This window comes from Ambystoma mexicanum, chromosome 4p (genome assembly GCF_040938575.1).
Source record: "Ambystoma mexicanum isolate Mex_15411 chromosome 4p, UKY_AmexF1_1, whole genome shotgun sequence".
In the NCBI taxonomy this organism is placed as follows: domain Eukaryota; kingdom Metazoa; phylum Chordata; class Amphibia; order Caudata; family Ambystomatidae; genus Ambystoma; species Ambystoma mexicanum.
This window is the reverse complement of record NC_090927.1, coordinates 1,074,238,492-1,074,253,927: the sequence shown is the minus strand read 5'-3', so window position 1 is coordinate 1,074,253,927 and position 15,436 is coordinate 1,074,238,492. Positions and strand designations below refer to the sequence as shown.

General features: G+C 44.0%; 1 protein-coding gene across 3 annotated transcripts in view; it reads right to left on the bottom strand.

Moving 5' to 3' along the window:
- The window catches only part of AK9 (adenylate kinase 9), a 1,784,103-nt gene that overhangs the window by 821,234 nt on the left and 947,433 nt on the right, over window positions 1–15,436 (bottom strand). For all 3 annotated transcript variants that reach the window (XM_069606660.1, XM_069606662.1, XM_069606661.1), the window contains one exon: window positions 11,966–12,178. In XM_069606660.1, coding sequence (XP_069462761.1) covers window positions 11,966–12,178 — 213 coding nt within the window. The remainder of the gene's footprint in view (window positions 1–11,965; window positions 12,179–15,436) is intronic.

The window sequence follows — 15,436 nt, the reverse complement described above, 5'->3', positions numbered from 1 at the left end:
AAATATTGCGATACAAAAATATCGCCATATTTTTGCGGCGATATTGACCCATGGACCCTGCGGGGGACACCCCCGCAACATTTTAAAATGTGTTGGGGACACCCCCGCAACCCCTGCTCCCACAAATTATCCCCCCAAAAAATATCGCCTATGGTGAGACAAACGGCCATATGTACGGCGATATTTTTGGTGGGGATATTTTGTAGGCATACCCTTTTATTATGATCAATTGATATTGCGTAAGGCACTATTTGCACTAGAAGCAAGATTTTAGTGCAGCATAGTTTTAAATAATTGTAAGATGTGTTCAATTGATTTATATATGGACACATGTATTTGTAGGTGAGAATGCCATGTTTTTATGTAATTTGATGATAGATATGTATTATCTGATGATGTTGACTCTAAATATGTTGTCTACATTTGTTTAAATGTAAGGTTGCAAACGTTTGTTTACAAACTAAATACAACAATAATAAAAAAAGTACTGTATATTTTGAAATGTGAAGTGTTTTCTTCTTTTTAGTTGTCCCCCTTCCATACTTTCTTATTTTCCTCTTCGCTCACAGCTTAATCTGTTTCAAAACTTTATTAATACCCGGCCCGTTATATCCACTCTGTAGGTGCTACAATGGTGGAGATACAACTTGAGACAGAAAACAATGAGTTAGATAGCAGTAGGAATAGAATAAGTACCACTAGAGCATACAGCTATGACTGTGGCATTAACTTCATACTAAACATATTCACTATAACAATGCTGGGTCTGTCAGTGCATCTTTTATCTGTGGTACCCATCTAAAAAAGGGGGAGGGGGTAAAACTGACCTGGGATGACTAAGTGTTACCAAACCTTACTAACCTGCATAAGAACATCACAAAAGCAACCATGGATTATGGATCCTTTGTAGCTAACAAAACAGAGTATCTAATATAGAAAATGCATCACGACCAACCCCCATTATGTTTACAGAGAACCAAGTTATTTTGCAACCAACCACACTACCTACCTCATTGACCAGTAGAAAGACCAGTGTGCACTGGACCCCAGCCTCTATTATGAAAAGTGTATACCCCTCACCTACTATGTACAGACAACCAGTTGCTGCTAGTGTTAATGAAGATGTAAATGTCAATATTCTTTCCAATGTATAGCGAACAGACTATAACAGCTCAGGGACTACTATGTACGAATGATATGTGTAGAAAGTAAAACCGCCACAATATTTTCTGTCTAATAGAAGACGAAAGAGGCAGGCACGCCAACACAGATATGATGCATACCATGGGTTGGGGTTAGACGCAGTAGAAGACCTACGCCACCCTGGGCAGTCTAGTAGCTGGAATTCCGACATGAGTGCAACTGGGAAAAGAACAACCAATGGCAGTTATGTGTGTTCATTAATCCCCCATGCTTCTGGGAAACCAAACCTTCTGGTACTACAAGAGGCTCCCCTGGTAGAAGCCCAATGTCTCCCCCATCTCGCACTTTGCAGAATAAAAATCTCCTTCCAGGCACGCACAGTTAAATTGCAACTCCTTCCACCAAATGGAAAACTCTGCAAGGAAGGGTCACAGGGTCCGAACTGCTTTAAAGAACCGTTTCTGGAAATTGAAGGCACAACATTTTCAGAAAACAAATGATTACAGTCAACATACATGTGCAAGGCAAAGGCGCTGCGTGGCTTGTCGGATGAAAGACTAGAATGGATGGACAGAACCTGTGCACAAACATCACCTAATGACATCACCAAGCTAACATGGGTTACAGCCCTTGAGAAACCCATCAAGTTCTGTCAAGAAGAAAGTTATGAACTGTGTTTCTATAGCGAAGGGAAGGTGCCTATGGGTTCTGACATACACTGCAACAGAACCCTTGTCATTCCAGATCTCCGGAAAGGCACAGATGCCCTCATGGACTATTATTGGGTGTCTGGTAAACAGGCATACTTGCACCTCCCGCCATCATGGAGGGGTTATTGTTCACTTGCAACACTCCATTCTGCACTGCTGGTGATATTTTTATTTTATTCATTTATTTATTGCATTTGTTGTACGCCCAAACCCGGGGGTATCACAGCGTAGTTTACAGGTATACTTGGTCTTAGTTGATACATGTAAGTAGCTTTACAGTGGTAGAGTCTGGTTACACAGGCAAATATACTTCATTACATGGTAGATTGGCTTACAGTGGTGTAGTCTTGTTATGTTGAATAGTAGACTTTGTTACTTGGAAGACTAGAATCACAATGGTGCTGAATCTGGTTTCCAACAGACATACAATCTTAGTAGTTACATAGTAAGTAGGTTTACAATCTTGCATTCAATGACGTTACATACAGTACTTATATATTTAGCAGGAAGGAATTTTTTACAAATGTTGAATCAAGTTGGTAGTGTGGGCATAAGTATGTCTTTGCGTGGGAGTGGTGAAATGCAGAGGATCAGAGCTGTGGCAGGGACCAGCCGTTGTCTTGCTATGTATCTGTTGTGAAATTAGTATTTGTTAAATTTGTTGAGGGAAGGCTCATTCATAATATTTGTTGGGAGTGAATTCCAAATTCTGGGAGCGGCTACGGGGAAACTGGAGCTGCCTGTTCTTGCATTCTTGAAGCAGGGGATGAGTAGGTGCATGTGTGCGTTGGATCTGAGAGTTCTGGTTGTGGTTTTATGGCTTAGGCTTTGGTTGAGATAACAGGGGGCATTGCCCTTGACACATGTGTGTGTTAGGGTAAGAGTTTTGTGGAGGATTGTGGCTTGAATAGGTAGCCAGTGTGAGTCTCTTCTGTGTTGAAATATATGAACCCTTTTTATATGCTTAGTGCTGCTCTTAGCGCTTTATTCTGGAGTAGTTACATTTTGTTTATATATTTTTTTGAGTTCCTAATAGGATTATGTTACAGTAGTCAATCCTGGCTAATATGAGAACTCTAGCGAAGGTGATGCAATTTTGTTATGTAAGGAAGGGTCGACTCAGTGCACTAAGTTTGGCAGTATAGGCTGTGGATGAGGCAAGTGCGCTGATGTGTTTGCACATAGTAAGACTAGAGTCCAGATAGACCCCTAAGGTTTTTACTTGATTGGAGATGGTAATAGTGGTGCCGTCAACTACTATAGCTGTGTATTGTGGGTGAAGCTTGGCTAGTCTGGGTGGGCGGGTCCTACTATGAGGATCTCTGTTTTTTATTTGTTTAGGCAGAGGCTGTTTGCCGCCATCCAGTTCTGGATGATGGAATACATTTTAATTAACACAAATGGTATCCTGTTCAAGGTTGCCTGATATTGGGATAAGTATTTGTGTGTCGTCAGCAAAGTTGGCATATATTACTCCCATTGCGTCTAGCACTACAAAGAGTAATTTAGTGTACGCGTTATGGAGCGTTTGACAGAGGCAAGATCCTTGAGGAATTCCCAGGGGCACTGAAATGGTGTCTCCTGCTACGTTGCCTATGGCTACTCTAGATGTACGGTCTGAGAGGAATTATTTAATCTAGGCGGTGGCTTCCTTGGATAATTGGAAGTTATTTGCTAGTGTTAGGCAAAGTTTGTTGTGATCTACTAGATCGAATGCCACAGGCAGGTCAAGTAATAGCAGAATGCATAGTTTCCCCGAGTCCCTGACTGTGTCCATCTGATTTGTAAGTACCAGCAATGCTGTCTCGGTGCTGTGTCCGGGGCGGAAGCCTGATTGTCTTTCCCCTAGCAGTTGATTGTTTTCGAGGTGGGATTGGACCTGGGTATAGGCAATTTTATCTATGATTTTGAGTAGGAAGGGGACTGTGGTGATGGGTCTATAATTGGTGGGGATGGTGAGGTCTAAGGTGGGTTTTTTGGAGGAGTGGGGTAACCCAAGCTTCTTTGATGTTAGTTGGGATGGTGTTGGTGTTAAATGAGGCATTAACAAAATTAGTAATGTGGGTACTAGAGTAGGGGTGCAGTACTTAACTAGTTTGGCAGGAAAGTTATCTCCTTTGCAATTGGAAGGTTTGCTTGAAGCTATGGTTTTTAGTACTTGATCTGCGGTCACTGGGTAAAATGGAATTCAGGTATGTTAGTTGTGGTATGTGTTGATAGCTGAGAGGCTGGCTCTGTGGTGGTTTCTAGTATTTTTTTGGTGAGTCAATTTTATTTTGCAGAGTGTTTATTTTGGAAGCTAGTGCGTCTTAGATAGTGGTACACCATGCTTTGCTTACTTTGACTACGCTGGGAGGAAGGATAGGTGTTTCTAGTTCTTTGATGATGGCGAACAGCTCTTTGCTATTTGAGGTGGCATTAGTGATGCGCAAATTTAGGGAGTTCGCTTTCTGGGTATATACTTCCAACTTGTAGGATTATATGCTAGCTGGAGTTCTTTTTGGATTCATTGGTGTTTTTTTTTTCTAAAGAGGGTCCTCAAGCTCTTTTTTTCCTTCCGAGTTCGATGCGGTCATCATTAAACCATGTGTTGCTGCGCTTATGTTTAGGTTATTTAGATCTAAGTGGGGCCATTGAATCAATGGCTGTCTTCAGGCAGGTATGGTAATGCATTGAAATGTCATCAGGGATGGGAACTGCTGGTGGTCTAGTATTAATTAGCTTATTTAGCAGAAAAGTTAAGTTTTCAGGGGTGAGTTTCCTCAAATTTCTCATCAGGATGGACAGTGAGGGAGTGGCGGAGGGGTTGGGGTCCCTCGTTGTGCGTTGTGATGACATTAAATCTGATGAGGAGGTGATCGGTCCAGTAAATTTCTATGATGTCTTCTAGGAGGACTGTGGTGTTCAGTGTTAGAATCCAGTCAAGGATTTGTCCTTTTGAGTGAGTAGGAGCATTAACAATTTGTTTAAATTGCATTTCTAGGAATGCATTGTGGAAGGCTGTAGCTTCGAGGTCAGATTGGTCATTGTATCCCTGATTAATGTCTCCTAGGAGGATACGTTTAGTATTGGGTTTGCGTAGTGGAGAAATTAGCTGGGGTAGTTCAATATCAGGGTTATTGGTAGAGATGGGGGCTCTGTACACTAGTAAGAAGCTAATGGTGGTTTTGGGGTGTATGGCTAGCTTAAGGGCTAGGAGTTCCAAGCCTGGTAAGGTTTCCGTTTTACATTCTCTTAACTGGAGAGGAGTTTTGGAGAGAATGGCAACTCCGCCTCCGGTGGCCTCCTAGCGATCTGCACTAAGTAATGTATAGTCAGGAGGAATTGCTAATGTGATAAAGGGCCTGATGTTGAGTGGAGCCAGGTTTCGGTTATTACTAGAAAATCGAGTTTGTATTTGAGCATACGGTCGTGTACATTGATGCCGTGTGCGCCTAAGGATCTGACATTGAGTAGGGCACCCTTTACTCTTCTGTGCCTGGTAGGGAACAGCTAGTTTGGGATGTGAGTAATGGTAGGAGAGGCGAGGTGATGCATTGAATTTTCTGGTGATTGTTTTTGGGTTTGGGATGTGATGGGTGGTGTCGGGATGAAGGCTGGTGTGTTGGGCAGAAATGGGGTGGGGCATGGTAGGGGGTGGTGTCTGGGGCCGTATACGTGTGCCAAGCCTGAGCCTAGCTGGATGAATGCACCCTTAGAGCATGGTGTGGAGTCTGTGTGTTGGCATTAGGTTTGTGAAACATAGTGAGTTGGTGGTGATGAGCGGCTACTGCAGTCTTGTTGGTGAGCTGGGTTTGTTGTTTGTCATGCTGTAATAATAATAGTTGCGCCTATAGGTACGGCAAATCTATGATAAGTTTGGCAAGTGTTTCCTTTTGGCATAACGGAATGGCCTGGGATGGGCTCTAATGTCAACAGTGAGTAGGCAAACACGTTAAGTGGGGTACACGGTACAAACATAATAGGTCACCAAAAGCAGTATATATTGCTAGCTAGTGAGTGGTAGGAGAGGCTACACAATGCAAACCTGGGTAGTACAGCGTTTTGAGTGGAGACTCCAGGAATACCCAAAGCAAAGCAGATCTTGATCTGACAAAGGCATGCAGCACATCAGCAGCGAAGTAATGTTTCGTGGGTGCCCAGGTAGGTAGGCAGGCACATTTAGGGACGTATGCGGTACAATCATGAATACGTCGCTGTGGTGACTGAGTACTTTTCGTGAGGTGATATAGGCAGTGCATAAGAAAGTCTAACAGTAGCATACGGTACACAAATGGAACAATGCTTCGTGGGTGGTTTAAAGCAAAGGCAAGGCAGATACTAACGCTTTGTACTCTTGGAAGCTGTATACAGTCCATTAAAGTCACTTCGTAATGGAGAGGGCCAGTATGACACAGGCGAGACTAGGTGGTGGAGGTCTTACCACAGTGCGTGTGTAGGAACGGTGATGGCCGGCGACCTGGGGGTAGACCTCAGTTGCAAATAGTCCATGGGGGTGGTGTTGGAAGAAAATAGAGCTGATTTGAGCAGGGGTTCTGGCGTGAGCGTGCAGCATCACGGACAGGCACATGACAGGTGCCTTAGTGGTGTGCCTTTGTTGGGGGCCGGCTTACACCTGCCTTTTCCCCAGGATAGGCTAAGAAGGCAAGGAGGGCCAATGACACTCCTCTGGGAATTCTGGGCTGGAGGTGCTAGTTATCAGTAGGCAGCCATCTTAGAGGAGTCAAAACCTTGCGGTTTGTAGTAACACGGCGATCATTCAAGTAAGAGAGTCGACATCTTGTGCACGTCGGAGGACATCAAAAGCACAATAAGATATTGTGGAGGCCAGCTAATGAAGCGCAGACTGTCGCACTTTGCTTAAAGGATATCTCAAGCATATAGAGGTAGAAGCCCAAACGCTTACCTGAATGCATATAGAGTGCTGGTAATGGTTTGTATGCTGCTCCAGCAACGCACCGGATGGAGGAGCTTTTGCTCCTAGGCTAACAGCATCAGATACCTGATCCCCCATCAAGGGGGGAGAGGTGCCGCAAGAACCATCAAAGACACCTCAACCAACCGAAGCACAACCCCATCTATCAAATATTTTCCGACCATGATCAACATCAGCAAATCTCCCGAAAGAAGCACGCCTCCAACTACATATCTCTAGACTCTTCTGATCTTCTGGGACAAATACCGGACTAATACAAACTTCTGTGCATCACTCATCCCCAGTATCCAGACAAGAACGAATGCCAAATGGCTCCAGATAGTGCTGGGAGCTGATCCAGTTGGCAAACGACACTGAAGAAGGGTTCAGCATCATCAAAGTGGAACTTCCGGTACTCCGACTCAAGTCGATGCAGAATCGTTAAGTGCTAGACTTTCTAACCGCTAGGTAAGGTGGTGTTTGCAAGAAAATCGGGAGTTCATGTTGCACGTTCGTGCCTTCTTCAGATGCAGAAAATGGGACTTTATCACACGTGATTGCAGCTGTACATGAACTGGGCATGAAGATGAAGAATGAAGGAGGTATACAAGGAGAAGATTGGTTCAGCATGGCCTTCAGATGGGTACCTTCATGGCTTGGAACAATAATGAAGATTTTGGCGCCCATCATTGTGTTCTTCTTGCTGATTTTCTATGTGTGCCAGTTAGGCCTTTGGTACTGCATAAAGGCAGTGCCGAACAGTGCGATGATGATGGTGACAATCAGCAGTAAAAATACAAATAACAAACTGCCCCATGACACTAAAGAGGCCCAGGTACAGACCGGCGAAAGCAGTGAGCCCAAATACAAAATGGTGGCAATATACAACACTACCTTCATCACACTACTATTAAGCAACCTCAAGATCTTGAAAATCATAAGGAAGTGTGGATGGACCTGGACGGGGATGGGGGATGTATTTATATGACATGCCCTCCTGAGGAATATGCACAGCGTGGGGAGAGTCTGAGAAGAGTGCATAGGGCCTGAATGCCCATAAAAGGTACCCACGCTTGGGATAAAGCAGTAAAAAATGCTGAAGTTCGTAGGCACACTGTGGGAGGGTATTCTTTACTTTAGGTGTAAAGAAAGGGGGGAATGTTGGGGATAAGGTGGTAAAATCCCACCCCTCTCACCATTCCAACCGTGTCTAATCTCTGCGTATGTTAAGGGGGGAGTGGCCCCCACCCTCATGGTACCTAATCACATGATGTAACCTAGAAATGTACCTGTAATACCTAATGCACAGCCCGGCGTTAGGCGCCATTTTGTGTTAGAATAGATGCCATCTTTTTACTAGGCCCAGAAATAATCCTGCTGCAAAATCCAGCTCTCTCCATCCCCAGCGCCTCACACAGCAAAGCACAGAGAGCCCAAGCCCCCACCACCTCCCTGCATTGCCTGCTCCCTTGCCTGATCCGCGCAAAGCTTGTTCCCACAGAAGTCCAATCATTTACTGTTGCAACTGTCCCGCACCACTTCCCCAGATTACGCTCACTGCAGAACGTGTGATCATAGCCAGCCTCTAACCCAAGTACCCATACATCTTCATTAAACTACCCATGTCCTTCCACCCCCCACCCAACAGGCCAAGTCTCACCAGTCCTCGACCCCTCACCCACTTTCATGCTGATTACCATCGGACCCCCGAACATTGACCATTCCGGAACACCCACCACAGGCCTAATCCCAGCCAGCAGTATATTCTCCCAAAAAGAAACACATGTCTACCTATATCATGAGAGTTCTAAGAAAGGGGGAGGGCAGATGGACCATCTGGGGCAGGCACCTGGGTGCTGGGATAATGGAATCAAAGAGGACCTCAAGCAGAGAGGTCGGAATGCCAGAATATTAACCCATCTTCTCTTGATACCTACTTCTATGAAAGAATGTGAATGATAGCCATTATTCTTATAATTGTTAGTTTTTATTGCTAGGTGTTAGGCAAGGTTTGTATGCAGTACCCTTTGGGTGCACTACACACAACTCCAACTGCAGGTATAGGAAACCCAACCTTTGATATAAGGCTGTACTACACAGTTTTGGTAGCATGTTGAACAGCCAGGCTTATCTCAAGAGGGGTCAATGTGTGCTGTAGGGGAGTTACACAGAGATTCACAGTGACAAGTATTCAAATAAACACTTACACACAAGGTTTCTTGAATAAACAATTATTAATTTATCAGTCAGTTAGAGTAAGCCTTCTTCAGAAGGGAGCAATATAATAGTAACGCTCAAATACACTTCAAAACACACACTCTTAGTTTCTAAATCAGTGAAGACCCTTTTGGGATGGCCCACAGATACAACCTACGCCCTCAGGTGACTTCAATAGCTAGGGTGCTGGAGACATTAATATCTTACTGTTTGTATTTAGAATACTGCTAAAGTTAGTAAAAGGAAAGGTTTTTTTTTTTTTTAGAACAATAGACCACAAATATTCTTAAGCAGGCAAATACTTTTGGATCCCCTAGGCAGAGTAATTCAGTATAATAGGCTAGGTCAAAGTCAATGGGCAAACGTCTTATATAAGATGAAGCACTTCTGGTAAGTAGAAAAGTCTTTGCACAATGTTTTAGAAGTCTTTGAAGAAAAGAAGAATCAAATGTAGGGCCACAAGCTGATTAGACTTGTGCATGGTAGAAGATGCAAGCAATTCTACAATGAGAGGTAAGTTCTCTCAGACTTTACAGTACCTTTGTGTTGAAGAAAAAGTGCAGCATATGACTTCTTTTCCTGTGCAGCTCTGCAGATCTCACTGTTCCTGAGCCTCAGTTGTGGGGACAAGAGGGAGGATTTCTGGGGGCACCTGCACTGCAATGGGATGGTCACCGCTCACAACTGGCAATCTTTCCAACAAGTGGCACTTTGGTGTTTCAGCTCCTCGCGACTACTGCAAATAGCAACACTGCAGTTCCTGGCTGTCAAGATGGACTTTTCTTGCTTCTGGGGTCCCACACTCTGTTGAGGGGGCTCAGGCTCAGTCAGTCCTGCTTCCTGGGAGTCCGGAGGATCTTCCCGGAGCTCTAGGCCAGGTTAAAAGCAACGCACACAATCTGGTGTTCCTCTCCCTGGCTCTACGGTTTCCAGCAGCAACTCTATGGAAATTCAACCAGCTCCGAGAAGGATGTCCAGGTGGCTTACTGTGGAGTTGATTGGTCCCACCAATTCAAGGGGAGAAGTCGTTCTTGCAGGGGCTTCTCTGTCGATACGAATTTGGAGTTTCAGCACAGCGGCAGGGCTTCACCGGGCAAACCAACAGTCCAGGAGTTGCAGCAGGCGTCCTCTTCAAGTTCTTCTTCGGTTCCTTCATCCAGTGGTCGACTCTGCCTTCCAAGCCAAAAGCCTTGCCTTTTATTCAGTTCTCTCCCATTCATTCCAGCCTAGCTGTCAGTCAACCTGCAGGGTGGCTGTCCTTGCCGGGCAGTCAGCCGGACAATCACTACAGAGTGCATTTGCGTCTCATAGGAGACTAAGCACAGGGAGTTTCGGGCACCTCCCTCACTTCCTGCCTCCCCCAGACACCCTGGAGCCAGAGGCAGACCTCACTCGTGAATCTCGCCAAAGGCAAAGCGAACAATGGGACCAAACCTTGTTTGGCACGCACAGTAAATCTCAAGAAAGACCTTTACACAAAGAAATGGAGAAAAAAGAAGACCGAGGTCATTTTGACAAAAATGGCACCTTGGGTGCTTTACTGCAGCTGTGAACGCAGCCCGCAGTAAATGCACACCACAGTAGTTAAAACTAAACCACTGCCACCAGCCATTCAGTGAGGAAAGGGTAACATAAAAAATGTTACATGAGAAGCTAGACAAAGGGGATACTAGGTAACCCCTCCAGCACCCTATTGTAAGATAGTGTGTGCTGGGTCTAGAAAGTTACAAATGTAAGTACAGTCAATTTCACTTTACTGTCTGGGAAACAGTAGTTAAACCTGAACGACTTCCCTGTGCCACTGCACTGAAGTTGCTGTGTGACACAATGTAAAAGATGATGCCTATGGAGTTTGTCAGACTCCACAACCAAAAGAAACACAAAGTCCAGAAATCATATTAAAATACATGAGTGGGAAAAAGGGTCTCACTCTCTCCAGGTTAAAAAAAAGAAAGTCCTCAAAATCCAGCAAAGTTGATGGGGGTCTCTAAGTTGGAGGGAATTAGCACATTTCTGAGAATTCTCCCTAACACTTAGCTTAGATAGAGAGGACTGCATTACTTTTGCCCTGACCTTCACACCGCAGCGATGAACCCAGCTGACCTATGTGTGCCAGGAAGCGACTGGGAACAACCAATTAGCATCATGCATCCCTTAATAGTATCAACTATTCCATCGTCTTCCCCCCAATCCGCTGCTAGATTTTGTGCTGTATATGCTACGTCATCACTGAGCTCTGTGTCCTTTTATTGTGCCGCCCGAGTATTGTTTGACAGAACGTTCTTGGGCAGCAGAGTTCTTTGCTTGCTTTATTTTAGATAAAGTTTTGTTCTTCTTTGCAATTCATGTCTGAGTCTCATTCCCTAGTGGCGTGTGTCTATTATTCTGGTCTATTGGGAATCACATGCTTATTACAGGGTGCATGCCTACATCAGCGAGGGGGAGGAAGGGGCGCAAAAGAGGGATCTTTGTTGTTCACAAAGAAAATGCCAATATAAACATGTTTTTAAAAAATATTGAGAGTTTTGCTTCTGCTCTCATCTCCCCAGCAAGCCACCAGATTAAAGTCTGTCCAGCACATGAGGGGCTGGGACTGCCTGTGCTCAATCGAATAAGTGACAGAAACATTTGTTTAATGATCCTTCTAAGGATAAATATGACATGCCTGAATGATTCCAGGCACTGCTGTTAAAGCAGTACCTACTGTATTTTGTAACTATTTGACTTAGAGTGAAAATTAAGTATTCGGCCGATGCCTCATTATCTCATTTACAGCCAGAATTCAGCTGAATACTGCCTCAAAGCCGAATTTCGGTACACCACTACTATATAGGCCACTGCTAATTTCAAACACGAAGGGGAAACGTCCTCCATACTAGTACATTTGCACACATTTGAATGTATGTTAAACAATCACTTTTCATTTTGTCCCAAATAAAACATACTGGATTAATTACAGAACAGTTAAGACTAGCCTTACTTTCAGCGGTTCCTTCAAAGCAACATACTCCTCGGGATTTTGTAAAAACTTGTCTTTTGCTTCCGCACTTGAAAAATAGTAAACTTTTTCCCGATACTTTGCTGCATATTCTGAGCTCCCTGGCCAGAGGACAAATTTATCTTTCAAAGCCACAGGACAAAAATTCTTTGTGTCACCAAAGTGTTTCTTTTTTTCAAGCTTTGCTTCCTCATCCTAAAAAGAAAAAATACAAACATATATATATTTTATTGAAAAGACTTTTTTCAAATGCAACATTGACTGCCAGCTCTCGCACACAGACTGACACCTTTCACAGCATGCGCAACCATGTCGTATCACAGAGTCTAGCCTGCGCTTGAGCTGCACGCATTCCATCACATATAGAAACGGGACAACTATTTGATCTCTTTTCTAAGTAGTGGTCTGCCTCCATGTCAGGTCCTCAAGAACCAAATCCAGTATGCGTTATATACATTTTACTGTGACAAATTTAATGAGAGTTAAATGTAAAATCAGTGATTATCCTGAAAATATGGTGTTCTAGGACCAGATTCTGGGCCACATTCTGACCCTGGAGGTAGATCGGCCAGGATGCCAGCATTTGGTACTTACCTTTACCGGAACTCGGTCCAGCAGCTTTGCTGCCCGATTAAGAGTGCCGGCAGGACGGTGTTCATCCCCATTAATGGAGTCCCAGAGGACTTCATGAGGGGATTTGCCGTCATTACTGCCACAATGATGGCTTTTATTGCCGGTAGGGCACTTGGCTATCCTCCAGCTTTTAGCTGGAGGTAACCCAGGTGCCCCACCGGCAAACCCGTAGTCGGGCGGTCTGGTCAAAGTGCTGGTATACACAAATACCGGCACTTTTCTTACCAGGCCTCCCTACTTGGAATGAGGCCCTCTGATTGTTCATTTAGGTGCTTCTGACTCTGTCCTGCCATGACTATCATGTGAAATTGAGTCACAATGTATACCATAACATCTGATGTATGTCTGCTGTGCTCCTTCACTCACTCACTCACTCACTCCCTCCCTTCCTGGCACAGCAAGATTCAGACAATCAGGGCGAGCTAGCTCTGTGAAATTTAGTTATCTTCCCAGCTTGACCGCAACCAGTGGGGTGGGACATTTGAAACTAGTTTAAAATATACAGAGGAGCAATCCAGACAGTGTAAAATCTAAAGAAGACAATTAAGGACTATTAGCTAAAAAGTATTTGCACTACAACATCACAAATCTTCACAGTTACTGTAAGCTCCTCCTTCTTAAATAAATATCTATTTGGGGCATCTTCAGAGCTTGACAAATCCCACTACATGTACTGCACATACAGAATATAATGAAAGGTGGTCTGCCAGTAATGCACACAATGTTCCTTATTTTGTGTGAGTTTTACTAGTGATTGTGTGGACACCGCTGGGATGTATTCTATATCTATTTTTCTTGAGATATAATTTGGTCCTGATGCCAGAAAAAAAAAACACTTGTGCAGTGGAGTACAAATCAATTGCAGAGAAATGTGTTTAGGTTAAATGACCCAGACGTTTGGAAGGACCTGCGTGATATTTCACTCGTCTTTTACATATATCTGTTTCATTTCATTTGTTTTTTCATATTCAATTTTTCATATTTTCATAATTACTGTAAAAACCTTTTCACAAACACGTTGGTATATATATATATATATATATATATATATATATATATATATATATATATATATATATATATATATATATATATATATATATATATATATATAACGGACGTTTTTATTTCACAGAGACATAGGCCTATTTTTTGTGTATCCAATGAATTACAGGCCTAATGAGCATCTTCAGGGACATGTCAGCCTTATTTTACACTTTTGTAAACGGGAAATAACTTGTCAATTAGTTCAATTAGTTGAAAATGTCCATCATGTCCATTCGGTAACCCTCTTGCATTTTATCTTGTTCTTGTGTCAGCATTTCTCATGGCATGTACTGGCGCCCTGGTTCTTGTTGCAAAGCGCATCCACGGAACTCCAGTACCACTGTGATCAAGAGCCAAGGTGAATGATGGGGGATCATGTGGATCCATAGATCTGTTATGTATTCAGACAGACTATTGTTACTGGGCAGCAAGCCATTACCTTCCAAGAATATCTGCCTCATCAAACCATCTTGCTTTCTCATTCACAAAGCTACACACAGGAAATACAATGAAGAAAGCCCTACTCCAGACGTTGCTGGAGCTTTGCAATGTTGGTGGACATAGCCAAATGAGTTTGCTGGCGCCAGTTTCCACAGAGGACTTTACACAGACCTCATCGCCAACCTCCAACTTGAGTCCTGATCTCTGTTGCGCTCTGCCCTCAAGACCACCTCTCTACTCCTGTTCTGGTCCCTGCCCTCCTAAACGTAGCATCAAATATGCATTGCTCCTCCAACCATGGGTTAAAACCAACCCTGATCAGGGTCTCCTCCCTAATCCATGACACCTGCCCTGGGCAAACATGTCTTGTGGTTCCTTTGTGTTCCATCAAGTTGCTCACTAGGGCTGGATTCTTCCTACGTCCCAGCCTCCTCATGAGGTTTCTTTCCTACCACCTCCTGAGATCCTCCTCCTGATACTCTCCTCCTGAAGCTCCTTCTCCCCTCTTGTCTCTTTTACTCTCCCACCTCCTCCACTCTTCTCTTTACCTCTCCAATCTTTGGTTCCTCTGTTTCTCTTCTGAATCACCAACCTGTCCCAAACATTGACCTCGTCAGTCTCGAAGCGCCCAGTCTCTCTGGAATCTATTGTACCTGGAGCTGCCTGCTAATAGGGCCCATGCTTCTTACATTTATTTCACCTAGGTCACAGGTGATTAATGCTTAGCAAAGGTGCAAGGATGTTTCAATTCAATTTCCCTCTGGGGCTTACTAAGTGAATACTGATCTGCATTAGGTATACCTAACAGACCAACATTGTTTGGATATATTTGGGTTGGCAAAAGACGTAAAGGGAACTAATGTGGAAGAAGCCACTTGTAAAATGTGTTGGCTAGGTATACCAGAGGGACTGGGGTTCACACTATGAGCTTACCATTCAAGCTCCCAGGGCCCAACAAACCCTCCCCCAGAACACAGACAGGGGACTCAGCCAAGGGCAAGTTAGAACTGTTGTTTATTACACAAACAGACAGGGATCAAACAGGACATTGAGAATCTCCCGATATCACAGATCCTGAGTCGGTGCCGGGCACTTTTGTTCAATTAATGTGTCACAACATGGGGCTCTTCCCCAAAAACCTATGAGAGTACAGGATTGGGCAGTTGGGGTGGTCGTGCCTATAGACGGCACCTATAGAGATTATTCTATTAGCCCCCGCATGTCAGGTGGCTTGCCTGATCTTTCCCCAAAAATGATCTATTACATTGTTGCAGGGTCACAGGATTACCATTGGCCCTTGCCCTCTGCCATCCACCCCTGAATTTGTGTTCC